The sequence below is a fragment of the Anser cygnoides genome, chromosome 11, assembly GCF_040182565.1.
Source record: "Anser cygnoides isolate HZ-2024a breed goose chromosome 11, Taihu_goose_T2T_genome, whole genome shotgun sequence".
Lineage (NCBI taxonomy): Eukaryota > Metazoa > Chordata > Aves > Anseriformes > Anatidae > Anser > Anser cygnoides.
In genome coordinates this window covers 7,439,822-7,458,436 of record NC_089883.1, presented here as the reverse complement: position 1 = coordinate 7,458,436, position 18,615 = coordinate 7,439,822, and the positions used below count along the sequence as shown (strand labels likewise).

Sequence of the window (18,615 nt, the reverse complement as noted above, 5' to 3'; positions counted from 1 at the left end):
TCCTCGCAGTTACTTTCCCCTACTTGATGCTAGCATAAAAGGAAAAAATGACACTGATTATTTTATCCTGCCAGCCACAAGACATAATCCTTATGCTTTGATTTAAAAAAAAAAAAGTGAAAGGTTAAAAAAAAGGTTAGTTGACAGAAGAATGAGGTGGAAATAGCAGGAAGTGAGAGATGAAAGGCTATGGGGAAAAAGGGGACGAGGATAAAGACGACAAAAGGAGGAAGGGAAAATATACAGTAAAAGGGGAAAGACTATCAGCAGTAACTACAGTTAGCACACAGAATTGTCTTGATAGAAGAGGCATGATCGGGGGTGACCACAACTTGTCTCATTAAATTGCTCACTACATTTTTACTAGGCAAACATTGCAACAAGGGCCCTGCCCATCGCCCTAACTCTTTGCTTCAGTATCAGCAGAGCAAATGCCTCTAAGATCAGCTCGAGCTAATTGCCTTAAAGACATGCAAGCCGCTAATTCTGGGAAGTGCAGATAGTCAGGAATAACAAATACAACCAAAATTAGATTAAAATAACCTGCTGATAAACAAATTACTCACCCAAAATAAATATTGGATTAAGCACCGGTGGGAGCAGGGTTCCCTATAATAACATCGCCACCGTGTGGCTTGAGGTGTCGAGTGGCGATCGCATCGATTTCAGCCTGCAAGCCTTGGGACATGCTTGTCCCCACTTCTGTATCAGGTGTCCAGTGTTCTTCCAGCTCCCCCAAAGTGCAGTGTACCTGCTTTAATGGGGATGAGGGGATGTAACCAAAAGCAATAGCTCCCTCACCCTCTATCCCTTCTCAAAAAGGCTCCAGCTGGGGTATGTCCCATCCACACCTGGGACTCTTACAGGGAAAGGAGGGCTCCTCAGATCTCTTCTAGCTTAAGACAGAACTGCAGCAAGATGTGAAGACAGATATACCAAGAAGTAGGAAAAAGAAGGCTAGAAAAAGTAGCAGGTGTACCCTGGGACAGAGAAGAGACTGTGGGATGGATGCTGTGCCTCACCCTACCTAAATTTCTCTATAGCTATCTGTATCGCAGATGGCAAGCAAGTGGGAGAGCAGCATGCAATGATGGGGAAAGTACTCTGGATTGCTTAGAAAGAGACAGTCAGGAGTGAGAAACTGGCTGATAGTCAGGTGTGAAACGTCTTCTCTGTATCTTCCACTGACAGAAAGATACAGCACTTTCTTAGAAGCAGCCTAAACAGTATTCACCACCTCCATGGCCATCAGCAACTGCTCAGGTACAGGGGAACAGGAGAACCAAGGTCCCTCTGCTCTTGTGCTGGGTATGCAAACGTTTCCTCCCTGTTGTGGATGAACCATGAGCGTGCAGAATCCTTTCCCACCTCCCTTCTCTCTCCAGTGATGTTTTCTGTCAAGGTAAATGTTGCTCCTTGCAGTGACATGCACCTGTTATGTGGACATTTTGCATCAGTTTCTGTTAGGTAAGAGACAGAGGTCAAAAAGTTTCCATCCAGCCCCTGGCTCTGCAGGTGGACTAAGTCTTAAGGAGAACTTAAGGAAGCCTGAGGAGATGAAGATGGATGTTTCTGAATCCATCAGGGAGACATACTGCCATCTGCCTGCTTCCTTTAAAACTGTTTTCCCATCACAGCTTGCTGCTGGAGGCGAGAGGGACAGTTTCCCTCCAGCACCCTCCATGTATAGCTATAACCCTCGTGTTCTTGTTGAGCTGAAGTTTTTAAGGATACAACAACCCTGCAGGGAGACCCTCAAGAATCTGCATGTTCTTGTTCTGTCTGCTTTATAGCCCTCATCCCCAGCAAAACTGAGCCTTTCCCAACAAGCGGGTTACCTCAAGACTTCAACAAACATCACAATAATCAGTCCAGTAATTCAGTACTGTAACACATTATGGGATTCCCACCTCCCATTCAGTTTGCATCCCATCTAAAACATGCTAAAGGACTTCTGAGTGCTTTGCCATGCAGTTTTACCCTGTGTTTTCACAATAAATTGTCAAGTGCTATAATATTCACAGTATTTAATTTTTTTAGCTTTCTATGAACCCCTACGTCATTCAAAGATGCTAAGGTCATACACATAGGTAAGTTAACTGTGACAAGCAAAGCTGTCCTGACACAACTGTGAGAAACAAATTGGTTCTTTTCCTGCCATGGTGAATTTATCTCTGAAAGAACTAGGGATGTTTTTTACATCTCCTAACCCATACATCCCAAAAGGCACAGCCTGCTAATTTGTATGCAGCTACCAGAGCACAGTCTCCTCCAGAAGCCTGGAGCTTCTAATGTCCTGAGCCACAGGACAAGGAAAACTAAAAGATATTCCGACCACTGATCATCAGCTTGTAGAAACCATCAGAAAACAGTACTAGCAGGTTTGTGAGATGCAGTGCTCTATTTGGTTACACAGTACTGGCACCACTTCCCAAATCCCAGTTCCGGTGCTTTAACAAAACGTCAGCTGAAAATAGGCCATGTGTTTTCCTGAAATCACTTCCTAGTGGAAGCAGTAGCTGGTGTTACCACAACAGTGTTGTTCAGTGCAAAAGATAAAGGAGAGAGGACAACGCCAAACCTGGAGGGGTGTCTCTAAATGAAGAAATCTCTCTCAAGCAATGCTTTTTGTTTGTTTGTTTCTTTGCAGTGTCAGCATTATCCATGAACATGAGAACCCTAACCTGTACATCACAATGATCCCCCAAAGTGACAACATATGGATTGCTTTGCTCAATAGACCAAATTCTCAGAGTTCTTATTTTATGCCCTCTGTGAAAGCACCCAAAGCAAACTACTAGAATGAACAGTATGTTGTTCTCCCAGTACTGGAAATGCTCCATGCACTTCCCAAAGCGCAAAAAGTGTAAGAGGAAGAACCAAGATGTTTTTACAGCCTAAACTGGCTGGGAAGAGCCACACAGAAAGATATATTTATTCTAAGAACAAATGAAAAAAGTTGCTTTAAAAGTTACTTCACTCCACAAGAAAAAATGTTGGGAGAATCTGGAGCCGAATCCAACCCCTTTCAGATTCCCTAGATAATCCTCAGGTGACAAAAGGTCCCCACACACACTGACTTTTACATGTGTTTAGAACTCCTCAAGAGACTACATTTTGCAGCTTCCCTCGGTGATTAGTTCTCCGCTTCTCTGTACCATCCTCATCTCTAGACCCAGAACAAGCCTTGACATAGAAAACCAGTTCTATAAATATCCTGGGACAGCAGAATTTCACTTCTGCGCTCCTGTTTTATGGCAGGTACCAGGAGCATGGAGAAAAGCTCAAACTGCCTGATGAGCTTTCAGCTCTCGCGCTGCTTTTCCAGGCTTCTCTGTGAATTCCTTTCTATTCTAAATGCTAATTTTGCTTTTGCATTGCAAGTGGCTGTGGCATAGCCCCACAGCCCCCTTATTAAGATTTAGTGCCCAAAACAGAAGGTCTTCCCTTGTTGCGATAACCTGACCTTTAAATATAGGCAGCAAGGTTAATATTGGGGCATTATTTCAAAATTCATCACTTGAGCTGGTACGGCTCAGACACGATCCCATTGCAGTGTTCTCATTTAAGCACTGCTTCCAGGACTACAATTTTTCACAAATGCATTATTCCTAATACTATAAAAAGGAGAAGGGGGAGGGGAGAAAAGGAGCAGGGGGGGGAAGAGAGAGAGAGAGAGAAGGACAATATGCCCTTGTGATTTATTGTAGAGTAGATTGTCTGCAATAGTAGAGTGCTCTTTCTTAATCAAAGCTTTATTAAATTCTGGTAATAAAAGCTAAGTGTTTTTGGATGGGGAAAAAAGGCAAAAAAGGGTAGCACGCTCATTTCTGGAACAGGCACACCAGTAGTGTGTGACTGAGAATCCATGTTATGGTCTCCAACTCCCCCAGCCAGCTGGTGCAAATGTCAAGCACAACCTGCCATAGCATGGCTGTACCCCAGCAATCAATAGGTCTCAGCCCTGTTTTTTAGATGTGTGCACCATCAAACCTCACGTGCTTGCAAGGGAAAATGAGGTCATGTCTTTTGGACTGCAGAAGTTTTCCAAGTGTTTCCCAACACCACTGTGTTTTCCAGGTGAGTGCACAGTCCAACAGAACCACAGGACAGAAAGGTTCTGGCCCCACTTTTCAGTAATGCTAGAACAGAACAATAAGCATTTTTTGGCTGGCTAGGTTTCCCCATTTCATTCACTGCACCAAGCCCCAGGACAACCATCGTCTAAGTCTTATTCCCTCAGAAACTTACTTCCTGGGACCTAGAACATCACCATAGAGCTGCAAGTCCACAGAGCTGTGAGGTGCTGAAAAGCACCGCAAGACAGTCAGCTACCCCTCTTTTCTAAGCAGTGCACTTTGGGATTTAGGTTGAAAAGGATACTAAGGGAGAAAGACATTCAACAGGATCATTCTGTCCAGCAGCACACCACAGAAAGGAAAGCCATAATATGAAGAAAAGCTTACTTGATTTCAGCAAAGCTGCCAGAGCCTCAATGGCTGCCCTGGGGAAAGAAGAAAGATGAAGAAATGTCAATTTCTTTCATAATTTTTTTAACCTTCATCTTCAGTCTTCGCGGCCAGGCTTTTCAGCTGGTCTATACTGACAGCTTATCATTGACTTCAGAGTTGCAGTGCTTCACACAAGCAGAGAACATCGTCTCTGCAGCTGAGTCAGTTACTCTAAAAGACCATTAGCCCTCTAGCTTTAATGTTACACTGATTTGTAGTGACCATTAAATTTAAAGCAACACCCACATATCCAAAGTAATGAAGCAAGTCCTTAAACTGCTGCCCCAGAGCTATTTCTTTGTATCAGAGACTCAGCACATGCCCATTCCAGACACCAGTGTTTCTATCTACGTCAGCAGATGATAACTTCTGCATCAATCTGGGACATCCATGTCAGCATTTCCAGCCAAATTCCACTCCATTCTCCATTTTCCCAAAACAAGCTTCCACCCCATCCTCCTTTCCATCAGCTTTAACTGAAAGCAAGTTTTATTTTAATTATGACAACACTTTGCATTACAGCAGCATGTCAAGGTCCCCACACAGATCACGGCTTGTAAGAAAGATGCTGAAGCTGTGTGGTAAGACTATTTGCCCCATAGTAGGTAGAGGAGTAGATGCAGATATGTTTGTTGACCCTCTGTGTTATTTCCAATGCACAGGTAAGTAGCTCATCCTGCCTGACTCAGCATAGCACCAGTTTGAATGAGAGCTGGCCAATTGCATTTGCAGTTTGAAAATCCATACCGAGACATCCTTGTCCCTCCCCGCCCCCATGTAGTATATGCCCCATCCTACCAGCCAGGCAAGATTTTCTTTACCAGCCATATGCTGCTGGAACAAGATGATCCTTGTTCTAACCTGGCTTACTGCTGTGAAATTTCAAGTGCTCATAGCTTATTGAATAAATACAGCTACAAAATCCTTCATACCCATGGATTCCTTAAAATGTAATCTCTTTACAAACCAATCCCCAAATAAAATCATATTAACTTCCCCATACTGAACCAATTATCATCCTGTAGCAAGAAATATTTGTTGTCATCAAGCTGCTGTTCATTGTGCCCTGACAGTGGCTGAGACTAAGAAAGATTTGAGAACTGGTTCTTGTTGATATTGGGTCGACATCCTTGTATACTGTCATTCTTCCATAATGAAACTGTTAGAATTCAACACCACTATTACAAAAAAAATAAAAACATAAAAACTACCCACAAATACAGACAGAACAAGAAATCAGCAGCTAAAAATCTCACCAGCAGAAGCACAGTCATGCTCTCATTGTTTTTTTAACTCCACCTAAACAACAATCATTGAGCTGGTGGGAGGAATACCTTCAGCCACCAGCCATTCTGCATGCTCAGGACAGGGATATGCTACCTCCACTGACACTCTGTCCCTAAGTCTTCATGTTCAGGACAAAGTAAACATTTCTAAGCAAATTAAAAAGACCATCCAGAGCACCTCAGTGAGGTCACATTACAGCATGTTTTTCTCTGATAAAACAAACATTACATGCTGGAGTTCGCAGTGGTCTCTGCAGGCTTAAGGTGATCACACCAGAACAGTGAAGGAGTGAAGGAAGGACCAGAGTGTTTCTGGATGCAAGCAGAAGAAATCTGGAGAGTTTTAGAAGGGATCTGGTTTACTGTAAGAATTTTTCAGTAACCATCTACTTGTGAAGCAACATTACAGCCCTGCAACTGTAGCTGGCTGGTTTTCCCACATGCCAGACTAACAGCCTAGAGCCATCCTCATCTCAGTCCACGCCTGCACACAGTACCACAATAAAATGAAGTGGAAACAAAACTAGTACATTTCAGCTCATCACATACTGAGATTCATCACAAAGATTGTCATAGCTGATATGCAGCGTTCTGTATGTCCTACAGCAGACACTCTACAATTTCTCATAAGTAGGTGCAGACCCAGTGGACCGACCTCAATACTATGCATTGCTTTAGAACAAGTTTTGAGAGAAAGAATAATTAAATACATGAGTTTAAGGTGCCAAATGGATAAAACAGGTTTAAGGAATAAAATGAATTTAAACCAGTAGATCAAGTCAGGCTAACTTGATGTCTTTGATAAAATAACTGATTTTTCTATACAAGAGAAATACAATAGATCTAATTTATCTGTACTTCAGAAAAGTACCATACTGGAAGTTATTAGCTAAGATAACAGATGGGGATTAGTACAAGAATTGCAAGGTGGGTAAGGAACTGGTTAAAGAGGCAGCGACAGGAGTTGTGCTGAAAGAGGAATTATTAGGCTGGGGGGAGGTTACATGTAGAAGTTAAAGGATACGTTTTGAGACTGATCTTATTTTATACTTTCCTTAATGACCTTGGCACAAAAAGTCAAAGTATACTAACAAAATCTGCTGACAGTGTGAAGTGTTGGAGCCATTGCCAACAGCGGGGAGTTCAGATTATCTTTCAGGAATAACAGGATGTTCTTGAGTTCTGAAGCAATAGAAATGGGATGAAATGTAATAGTCAAAGTGCAAGGTTATGCATTTAGGGTTTAAATAAGAATTTCTGTTATGAGCAGGGGCTCATAATTTGGAAGCTAGTAGAAGGACACCCTGGATATATGAGCCCATTAGAGGATTAGGACAAGTGTGACCCAGCAGGGTGACACAACTGCGTAAAGGACAGATCAGGGCTCAGAAAAGCCACTGCCAATGGTGAAGGGAAAGCATGAATGTTTTCACCAAGGCTTCACCTGAGCAGCTGTGTATAGTACTCAGAAGGAACAGTGCAGAAAAGGGCTAAGGAAGTGATTATGGCAACAGAGGAGTCTCATGAGGGGAGTCTTAAAGATCACAGTTTGGTCACCTTTGCAGAATAATGGATAAAAGGGGAGTTGATTGTTCTCCATAGACACACTGGGACAGGGGGAAGTAAACACTGAGGAAGGCAGAGAGCTACTTAAGCTAAAGAACAAAGTTGGCACAAGGACAAATGGATATAAAATGGCCATGAATAAATTTCAACTGGAAATTAAAAGATAGGTTTTAAGCACTGGAAAATGAAGCTTTGAAACACCCTCTTGGCAGCAATGGGATGAAGAACGTAATGACTTTGAAAAGGGAGCCTGAATTGCTTATAATGGGATCAAGAGGCTCAGCTGCAAATGGGGAAGGGGTCTGAAAAAAATTGACCCTTAAATCACTATAGTCCTATACCCCTACATTTTAATCATATATAAAATGGAAGTGAATGATAAACAGGTATTCTAAACACAAAGATAATTAACCAGGCCAGAAAAGAGCAGCTGCACCAGCTTAAGCTGAAAGCCCAGGTAGTCTGGTATCCCATGTCCAACAGTGCTCAGGGGAAAAATACAAGACCAGAGCAAAAACACAATGCTGGAACTTCCAGAAGAAACTCAGACTTCAACAATTTGAAGTCCAGAGATGTCATAAATGTAACATAACACCAGTGCCCATGGGAATTTTTAGCTTAGTTTGTTTTCCTTCCATGTATTTCTGAAGCTATGCAAAGTCGTCCACAATATCCTAGGAAAGAAGTGCTTCACACAATAGCTGTGAACTATCCCCTTGCATTTTTTTTTATTATTTTTTAAAACTAGGAGTTTATATCATCATTGTAATTTACACCTTAAGTCAGCTGTCAACAAGTATTCCCAGAATATTATCTGCCTTTGGTGCTGAAAAAAATCTAACATACAAAATACCCTGTGGGAATCAAATCAAGTCACAGAAGAGAGGGAAGAGTAAACTTTCAATGAGAGTAGCAGGATGTATCAATAAGCTAACAGCAAGCCAGGGCAACTGGTGTTTGTGATATCAGCACCTCTTAACAGCATATGGTAAACCAACAGCATCTTTTCTGGCATCAGAAAAGATAATGAGATGAGTAAGTCTGGGACAGGAAGATGGAGAGAAAGCAGATAAATTGTGCATGAGAGCAAGAGAGAAAAATAAAAGATGAGAACAGGAGGGAAAGTTTAAGAGCACAAGAAAGATGACTATGAGCCATATGCTAGACCAGAGAATTTGATAGCATGCCCAGTGCAGAACTCCACATTTGTCTCAAGAAGGAATGGAGGGAAAGATTTCATTAAAAAAACTGGCAAACCTATCCAGATGCCTTCCTCTGATTTTCTGTTCTTTGTGGTAATACGTTACTAAAAATCTTACACTGGGATTGACAAAGCAGCTATCTCAAAGGACACTCATTTATATATTTCAATAAAAGGATATATAAATAAAGCAGCCCTGTCTTAAGAGGCATAGTAAATGCTGATCCATAATCAGAAAACGTTTAAAACTGCCTGTAATAGCAGTCAAGACAGCCACTTTGAAGCATGGAAGTCTTTTGAAGTGTTTCCAAATCAGCAGCTTGGGTATCAGGGCAGAAGTACAACTACTAGACAGATAGACAAACAACTTCCAGATTCTGTGCTTAGGAACCAGGAGCAACAACAAAGGAAAAAATCCACTTCCCAAGCCAAAGAACAATTGGATTAGCCACTAAAGTTGGGCTGCTCAGAAGCATAGACACGAGTCTTTTATGTCTAGGTCACCCCTTTAGATCTGGCCTAGGGGACAGCGTCAGTTGGAATCACTGCAGACAGAGGAGACGGGGAGTCAGAGTCTCAAGTTTTCTTCCCTGCTCTGATCTTGGCTCACAGGCTGTAGCTCTCTGCATTATGATGGACAACTCTGTGCCTCTGTTTCTCTGCATTTTGACTAGATCATTTATTTCCATTTCACTCCGTGTTAGAAAAAGACTCCTGAAAATGAAAAATATTGTTACAGAAGGCATGCCTGGTGGACTATATGAAAGGATTTTAAGACTCACAGGGCACATTGAGTTTGGTGCCCATCTGTTCAGTACTACCTTGTGATTATGAAGAGGGAAACAGCAGAGAAGTTAAAGAATGAACAAAGAAATGAACCAGAAGGGTTCTGTAAATCAGCTCCCAAGTAATTTAACCAGCATCTTCCTTCTCCTGTGAGATTTTATCTTATACATGCTTAAACATGAAACACCCTCTTCAAATTACTGAATGAAAGCTAATGGTTTGGTGCTTCATTAAATACTTCTTCAGACCCATTGCAACTCCTAAAGGCAGTCGCACCCGGATAATAAAGATGTAAGTACTATTTTTATAGAGACTTAACAAAGGATTCTGCCCCTGCCTGGCAGCCCCTATTGACTCAGCCCATGCTCCCTCCTTTTGCTCTTCACCCTGCGATTTCTCAGTATACTCACTTGTTGCTGTCATGTTTATTTATATCTCACACAGTGTGGGGCATGGACCGTGCAATATATTTGTACGGTATCACTGGGAATCTCAACTGAGGGCTCATGGTATTACAGCTTACAGGCTTAGAGCCTATAAGCTTCAATTGCCCCGGTCTCTGTAAGGAATTAAGTGCACTCAGGAGTATGTATTGCCTGGCTGCATTTTGCCTCCAACCCTTGGGACTTTTACTAGCTACTGGAGTTTATACAGTCACAGAGCAGCTCACTCAAAAGACAATTTTACATTTGACAACTGAGAGACATTTAGAAACATGTAGGCACCACAGCAATAGGTACTTTATAAATCCTCCCAGAAGGTATATCTCATCCGATGCACATGCCTTGAACAGTCATTTCCCTTGTGGCTCAGAAATATAGATCTTAAATATGCAAACACTTTGATGATGTGATTTGTTTTGTTTTAAAGTTTTTAAAACCAGCAGTTTCATACATCTTAGAAATGCAGGTGGGCAAAAGCTGCATATGCTGCTAGCATTTTCATAACACTGCTGGTCTAAGACTGACAAAAAACAACCATCAAACCCACTTTAATTCCAGCTTATTAGGTAGGTATTAAAATTTATGCTAAAGGCAAAGCCTGTTTACAGTCTGCAATGTCCTACACATTGCCAACAGGTGGAGTTTGGAGATCCAGCTGTTTTGCACAGATGTGCTTTTGGTATAATGCCGAAGGAAAGGGAATAAGTCACACTCCTTTTCTAATAGGAACTTCAATTCTAGTGCCTTTTTTTCCCCTCCTGGAAAAGCACATGCTGCCTTTAATCAAAATATACATCTTCTACAGAACTTATTCTCTATGATGTTATTAATTTTACTGAATAGGACCCTGTACAAAAAAGTGCAGAAATTAAACACATACTGAACAGTATTTCATCCCCACCTTGAAAGATTTCTATGGGTATTAACTGTCAGAGTAGGGCTGTTAAAAAAAGATGAGCGAGCACAGGTACCAAAGTCAACGCAAAAAGACTAACAGCAAAGGGAGTGATGGTTCCCTACTTTTTAAGCCTAAAACAAGCCCAGGATGGAATTTTCTCCTATCTTACACTTTGGTGAGCAGAAGTCAGTGTGTTCTCCAAATGACATGCTGCGGTTATTGAAAAGTTATAGTTGTGATACAGAAGCCCCGGTGTGAAATCCTCTCTTCTGCTCTCATGGCCAATACAATGAACATATCTCAGTTCCCAGGCTCAGCTCAAAGCCTTCACTGAAGCACCTTCCAAACACCTCTGCCTGCCCTGGAGCCTGTTAGGTTACATCAGTGAAAAGGTATAACATTTCAGCCTCTTTCATCTCTGCCTCCCAGGAAGAAGAGTCACTCCAGGGTTACCCTCCAGGCATCCTTACAAGTATCCTACTCTTTCTAGTGTAGAAGTACAGAAGGAGAGACAGCTGTATCCTAAAAATCCATCCTATTCTCTGTACCTCCAACTTAAATTAGCTTAAAAGTAGTAATAAAGAACAAGGTACAAAAAAAAAAACTTAAATCCTTGCCAAACAAATGCCCAGGCATTTCTTACAGTATGGGCAGAGCTGGCACTGCTTCCAAAGGCAGAAACCAAAGCTCAGAAGATTTCCTATTCCTGTCAACTCCCTCTCTGAGGTCAGATGTCACCAATATGGCTGAGGCAGGCTGTGACAGCTTGTCATTCACATCAAGATAAAGAGGCTGGAAGGATCAGTCAGACAGGTTTCTTAACAGATCAATCACCCAGGCAGTTTCAGGCTGACAGTGTGAGAACCCAGCTCTCACACCCAAGGGACACACACAGGGGGACAGAGAAGGGCTTGATGCTATCCCTGATTAATTCAGGGAGGGGAGGGGTGGGGATATTCAGAGGCCACATCTGATAACAAGACCTACAAAACATCTCATACACACTGAAAGCATGTCAGTGAACAGGGTTAAACCCCTTGTTTCCCCAGAGAACTGTCTTCCAACCCATTTCAGTCACTAGCGAGAAAGAGCCTGGTGGTCTGTTGGCTTAATCCTTAATTGCCACTTAACTAATAGCTATCAGTTCACAATGACTGGCAGTTTGCATGCTGGAGACCCCAAGGATTGACATGCACTTTGTGTGCATGGCAAGGTAAGTACCTGGTGCATATGGGAATAAGACCCAACCCATTCTCTCACTTCTGGACAATTCCCTCTTCCTCGAGGCTTTTCGGAATGCTGCATACAGCCAGAACAAGGGCAGAAAGAGGGACACAATCTACATACCTGGTAAAACCCTGCTTGCTGCATGATGAAGTCAAGGGGCAATGCTTGGTGATGTACCAAGACACCCCAGGCTCAAGTCTCAGTAGGGCAACTTGATCTTCTGTCATCATGACAAGTAGTTGAATTGCAATCGCTTTGCCACTGGGGAGTCTCTAAATGCAAGTTATAAAAGACAATGAAGATGGCAGCACCCAGGGCCTTATGGTGCCAAATAACAAGCCTGCCCTCATACAATACTGCCTGCAAACAATTGAAAGATCTTTATTTTATGTATGCAATCATTTGCTGGCAGTGGGCTATCCGAATGCAGGTTGTGGTGCCAGCAGTCCAGGCAGTGAGGTATCTAACATGCCATTGCTTGTGCCCAGAGCCAGCCCAAAAGTAAATTAATACAGTAACAGGCCTGAAAAAAAATATATATATATAATATATATGAAGCTGAAGGACTGAGGAAGTACTATCTTCCCCAAGCTCTACACCAGGAAACAAGGTTTACTTGTGTGGCAGCCCTTTCTTTAAGCATAAGTCAGATGCCTCCAAATAAAATAAGGAATTACTAATATTGAACACAAGATGAAAAACTGTATTTGCTCTTTTTAATTTAATTACACTGTTTCCATATTACAAAGCTCTAGAAATAGATCCATGAGTTTATATGGCACTTCAGGTTTCCCCTATGGTCCTGTTCAGATGAAGCATGACCACAAAGACCAGCCAAAGGAAACTTAAATTTTAACACTCTAGGGAAAAAGAGCTGGTTTGCAGAGCTTCTTTGAATATGCCAGAGGAAGCAGCAGTTTCATGCAAGTACAGCTGCTGGGATCATTTCTCCCTACTCTGCATGACAAGGTGCAAACTGGGTGATTGTAAACTGGCAATAATGTCTTATAGCCCTATAGCCCTACTCAGTTCTGCCTCTTCCTGAGTGTCCAGTTATAAAGTCTACCTATAGCACAAGACTGTGGTTTGAATGTGCAAGTAGCTATTTACACATCAGCTGCAGCACTAACAGCACAGTGTTACGTTCACATTTGCAGTGGGGAGCAAATGGACAAAATATTGATGCTAATTAATCTTCTTGAATGCAAGACTTTCCATTTATCAACCTCCACATGCTTCCCAAGTAGGGAAACATCATTTCCTCTGTTATGAGCACAAGTTAAGCAGTTTTTATATATTGCTCATATCTAAATCCCAGAGGATGGCGGTCAGAGCTAGAGCTAGCTGAAAGCTCGCATGCAACTAGAATTTCAACCAAATATATGGAAGATATGGAGGAACTGTCATCAATTTTCTCCCATTTTCCAGCTACCTGACTTTTCATCTCTTCCAATGACTTTCCCTCACCATACATACAGGGGTTATTTTTTACTTACCCCCTTCAGCACTGAATTTACTGTGAATTGGGCAGTTAACAGTTTCAGGGTCTTAGCTGATGCTGCTGAATATGATACTGCTTGGAAATACTGAGGTGTGTCCGTTTTATAAGCCCCCTGTGTGTGTGCACATGAAATGCTGAGCTTAATTGGTACTAAATCAATCTCAAATTGAGATCAATGCATAAACACGCTTGAGAAACAAAGTAATGTTCTTTCAGAGCTACATTAGGCATCTCGACCTCCACTGAAAAGGCATTTCTATGTGTAAACATGCAGCTAACACTCAGCAGGATTTTTCAAAGCCCCTTTGTATTTTAAGATCAGAACTACCTTTTAACTGAATGGAGTTAGGCCTTTAGCCTGCCAAGAGACTTTTCAATGAGAATATCAGATTCCCAGTTTCATCTTTATGCCTCCAAGTATCTCTGAGAATCTGGACCTTTATTCGGAAGACTCAGTCTTCACTGACCAAAGTCTCTCCATTCAACACCAATAACCAGTTGATAAAAAATGTTTAGAGTCTGTTATATGTAAAAGAAACATCAATTTTACCTGCTGTGTGTTTTGAAAACAGAGGACTGCAAAACACATGTAGAACAGTGCTAGAGACAGAGCACTGAGTAGGTTTGCCGCAGGCAAGTAAAGTAAGGATGAAGTCTTTGGGAAAATAGATGTTGCAATTGCAGAGCAGGGAGGAAAGCTTATTAACTTGCCTGGAAATTTCAATAAAGGTTTAACAGAAAAAAAAACATCTTGCTATTTGCCTCCCTCTGCCATTCTGTGGTTTCTGTCTTGCTTGAAAGGCAAGAGAGAATGGGGATGCTGCTGTATTGTGTAGCATACACCGATACATCTTTGCAGGAAAAGGAGCCAAGCTATGGAAAATGAACAGCTTTCACTGCCCTGCAGCAGTTTTCTGGACATAAGATCTCCAAGCTGTAATAAGAAAAGCAGAGAGTCATCTGAGGACATGTGATCAACTTCAAATTAAATAGGATAGCCATTGCAAACAAGGATGCACCTTTTGCAGGATCCATCTGTGCGAGCAGGCCAAGACACCAGCACAAGACACTCAAACACAGCAGCAGACTCCACCACACCACCACTGCTGTGAATCTGTCCTTGTTCTCTCCTCAACTCCACAGCTCAGGTGGGACAGAAGTAGGACATCTTACCCAGCACGAGCACCCTACAGACTGCAGGTCAGAGATAAGACTCTGTTGCCACAGTATCTCAAGATACTTAGCATTTCAAAGACTATCAGCTATATAAGAATGAAATGGAAAATGCATAGGTAATTGTCCCAAGAAAGGAAGAGAAGTACATTGAGCTCAGAAGCTTGCTAAAGAGTCAGAGAAATACTATTCTCCATCAGCTCATGCATTTTTTTTGGTACATGCATGCAACTCCCTATTAAGCAGAAAATTAGTCACATCTTAGTTCTGATGACTGTTCTTCACAGCATTTAGAAGGGAAGACATTAGTAACAAGCCAAAATACAATAAATACTGGGTCAAATTCTCCCAACATTGGCCATCTGAAGTAAGCAATGTCACTAGTATAACTGCAGGGGCTTTCTGAAGCAGTAATTTGCAGAAGCCTAGGTAATTGAAGTCGGTATTTTTTCTTTATTCTTTTCATTGGAAAGCTTCCATCCGATATAAACAAGCCAAGTTCTGTCTGAAATTTGAAAACAGACCATACCAAAGCCAAGACTGGTAGAACTTCAGCTGTAAATATAAGAACAAACTGATGGAAATAATTAAAAAGCGCACTAAGAAATAAATGGAAGCGTTATCAGGATGTTTTTTCCATGTGCCATTGTTTTTTCTGCATAGGAAAATCTGGAAGGCAGTTAAAGCTGGAATAATCACAAATATTGAAGTGCAATTTAAAACAAAAAAATCAAAAAGGAAATGAGACGAGTAGACAGTGAGCTGTTGTGCCACTGCAACGTATGTCCTATGGTACACACAAAGATCAAACTGTCTCCATTTAACACTGGAGAAGAAAGAATATAGAGTAAGTTACCCAAATATACTGGATGATTTTCTTTATCTTCCACTATAGTGTTGCTGCAGGCTGACAGTAGAAGCTCAGAGCCATGACCTTTCAAAGATTTACACTTCAGGGGGAGTTCCATTCCTGACCCCAGCACTGCAGCCGTATGCAGAGTCAGCAGCCCTGTTCTTCCTCACCAGTCACTTCAAGTTTTCAGGTTCTCCCCTCCGTGTTCCAAGTCCTGTCTCTGAACACATCCCAGAACTGCTCAGCTCTGGGTTTATTTACAGATTTTACTGGCATTGCTGCCATTCCAAGTGTTACCCTGTAGATAAAGAGACCAAGAAGAGCCCTGACAGCGTCAACTACCCAGAGACCTGTGCTGCGTATGTAGCACCACTATTTAAAATCCTTCCTTTCCTAATGAAAATCATTTCACCTACACTTAGTAAATACTATAGGTTTTTTGGCTACCTTTTTTTTCCCCTACAAACAGCATTTACTAACTATCCAAAAGAGCCTGAAAGCGACTGTTGGAGCTCTTTGCCTCCTGCCCACTGGAAATGAGTCAGTTGTAGTGCCTGTATTGCTAAAACCAGCCACCCTGCTGCTGTTACTGCTAATGCTGGTGCAGCTCCAAACAATGCTATCAGGATAGGGAATCCTAGTGTAGAAAGGCTGTTGCTAAGGGGATCTGACACTGTGCCATCTAACTCTGCTCAGGGCAGGTCTAATCACTGTGGTGCTTTAAAACCACTGATAGTTTTAGAGACTGGCTCACACTTCACCTGCCAGCACTGGCAGAGCTGGGAAAAAGCCATAGCAGCCCCAGGAAATTCTTAGGGCTGTTTTTCTTGTGTGGACAGCAACTACTCAGGGCCAGCATTGCACTGAATCATTGCTACTGGAGCTCTGCACCGATGCTTTCTTTCATTGTTGTTTGTCATATTTCCCATGTCTATCTTTGGACATAAAGTTTTTGTTGGGAGGGTCTTATAACTGCTTTCTCCCTTTCATAGGTGTCATAGGCTTCTGGGTGGGAGGAGAACCCCAAAAAGACAATTAATCAAGTGAAAGGCAAGGGGAGGTGGACATCAGAACTAGGTACATTAGAGCTAGGGCAGAGAAACCTTCCCACCCAACAAGCACAGAGTTCCTACAGTACAGACATACCCAAAGCCATCAGGTGAGATCAGGAAGAAGTCAAGAACTTGAGAACAGCAACTTGTCCTCATACTATCTTTCCAAAGATAATCCACCAGCTCAAATGGGCAAAAATAATGGGAAAGCAAAGAAAAACCTTTAGGTGAAAGCACTGCTTCTTTTCAAACTTACTTCTACCTGAAATACAAGTGAAACAAGATAGACCTAAAAGAAAAGTAATCACATTTTTTGACGTGTCATTAAGTACACTGATTTATAAGCCAGTTTCTCCTTGTCAATGAGGTATCAAGTTAAACATAGAAGTGTATTTCTTCATATAGTGTTTATTCACCAACTTTTAATGCCACAGAAATAGGTTATCTATGCTTAATCTTGCCATACCATAGGCTACCAAGAGATGGCACGAGGGTTTCTACATTTTACGTGTTTGACTATCTGGAATAACCTTGGTATATGGTATTTCTCTCCACCTCATCAAGTCTTCATCTATTTTCAAATCTCATCTGAAAGCATTTTTCCTTCCTTGCCTCTACCTCTTAATTTTCCAATTTCTCTCTTCTGCTGCTATTAACAATACAATGCCAGTAAGTTGTAATTCTGTAGTGCAACTCTATTTACTCTGCAAAGTAGCACTGAGATACCATCAGTCTGAAATGAGATTTTATAACTTATTAATAATATTAGAACAGGTCATTCTTGGAAAGAAATCACACGGACCATAAAAAGAACAGAGAATGAACTGCATAAAACTGGGACACCTTTGGCTCAGAGCTCATTTCTTCTATTACAATGGCTCATTGCATTGAATTCAAACACTAGGGCTTATTTACTTATCTCAGTGATGTACATATCTCTGCTCCATGCTATCTAAGATAAGGCTGAATAACCACTTGATGTGAACAAGAGTTTTAAAGGCAACTCTTTTTTTCCCTTGTCGCTGGCATCATCTCACTCAGAATAATATTTACTAGTTTTATTTAGCAGGAATTTCTAGGCAGAATCACATGTAGATCAAGCCCAGATGGGAAACATGTCATTTGGTTGTGACATAGCTCAAAAGAAATATCTCATCCCCTCCTGTGTATTTTCCACAGGGATCAAATGAACCAAATAGCAATTTGAGAGTAAGCAGGCACTAAGCATTGATTAATTCTGACCACATTCCAGTAGAATTGTTACTTTCCAACTAAATATCCAAACCACTCTACATGATTAATGGCAAAACAGTGACTAACAAGAGGAATTAAGGATGATTTGCTTTTGATCTCCTATCAGGAACTGTTGCCAAATAAACAAAGGCAAAGTTGTATGTGGATGATTCCTCAAAAAAAAAAAACAATCACAGCAGCTCCTGCATCAGATTGCAGAAGAACTAATCACCATGTCAGTGTACTGAATTTCTCTCATTCTCAAAATATTGGCTGGCAACAGTCATATAACATGTTCTTCTGATCAAAAAGAGTGCAACCGAAGCCTTAGGACAATCCATAAAATGGAACTGCAGTAAACATATATGGTGGTCAACCAGCAAAGGATTATCCTGGATTAGGTCTGAGGAAATTAGTTGCCTGCATGGAGTCTGGGATACATTCACAATAGCATATTTCATGTATGTCTCCATCACTCCTAAAAGAGGAGAGAGTTCTAGTATTCAGGTCATTTTTGCTATATTTTCTCTTTCTAAGTGAGACAGTCAACTGTCATTCAAATTCCTTCTCCTGTTGTTAAGGCCACAGAAGATCATTTTTCCAATCATTTGTTGATAATAGCAACTTTTGTCACTTTTCTACACCGGTCCTAAGAGGAGAAAAATCTCCATTGCATGCAAACCAGTTTGTATAGAAAAACAAAGTAATACATAAACATATATATATATATTCAGAGCACTGTTGTAAGTTAAGGGGATGTATGCTGCTTTCATCTACAGTATTTTCAGGGCCTTTGTATTCTTGGTCAGTCTGATAGCGTCTGATTAAACAGGGGTTTTTGGTTTAGAGGTGCTCCAATGACATTAACATTTCCCTCTTCCCTTG

At 41.5% G+C, this 18,615-nt stretch overlaps 1 protein-coding gene across 5 annotated transcripts in view; it reads right to left on the bottom strand.

Moving 5' to 3' along the window:
* Window positions 1-18,615, bottom strand: part of AGBL1 (AGBL carboxypeptidase 1) — a 440,078-nt gene that overhangs the window by 392,057 nt on the left and 29,406 nt on the right. For 4 of the 5 annotated variants that reach the window (XR_010834249.1, XR_007166158.2, XM_067003867.1 and 1 more), the window contains exon 6: window positions 4,467-4,504. The exons of the other annotated variant lie outside the window; for it this stretch is intronic. Coding sequence is in view for 2 of the 4 variants with exons in the window: in XM_067003867.1 (XP_066859968.1) it covers window positions 4,467-4,504 (38 nt within the window). In the remaining 2 variants the exon portion in view is untranslated. The remainder of the gene's footprint in view (window positions 1-4,466; window positions 4,505-18,615) is intronic. 5 annotated transcript variants of the gene reach the window in all.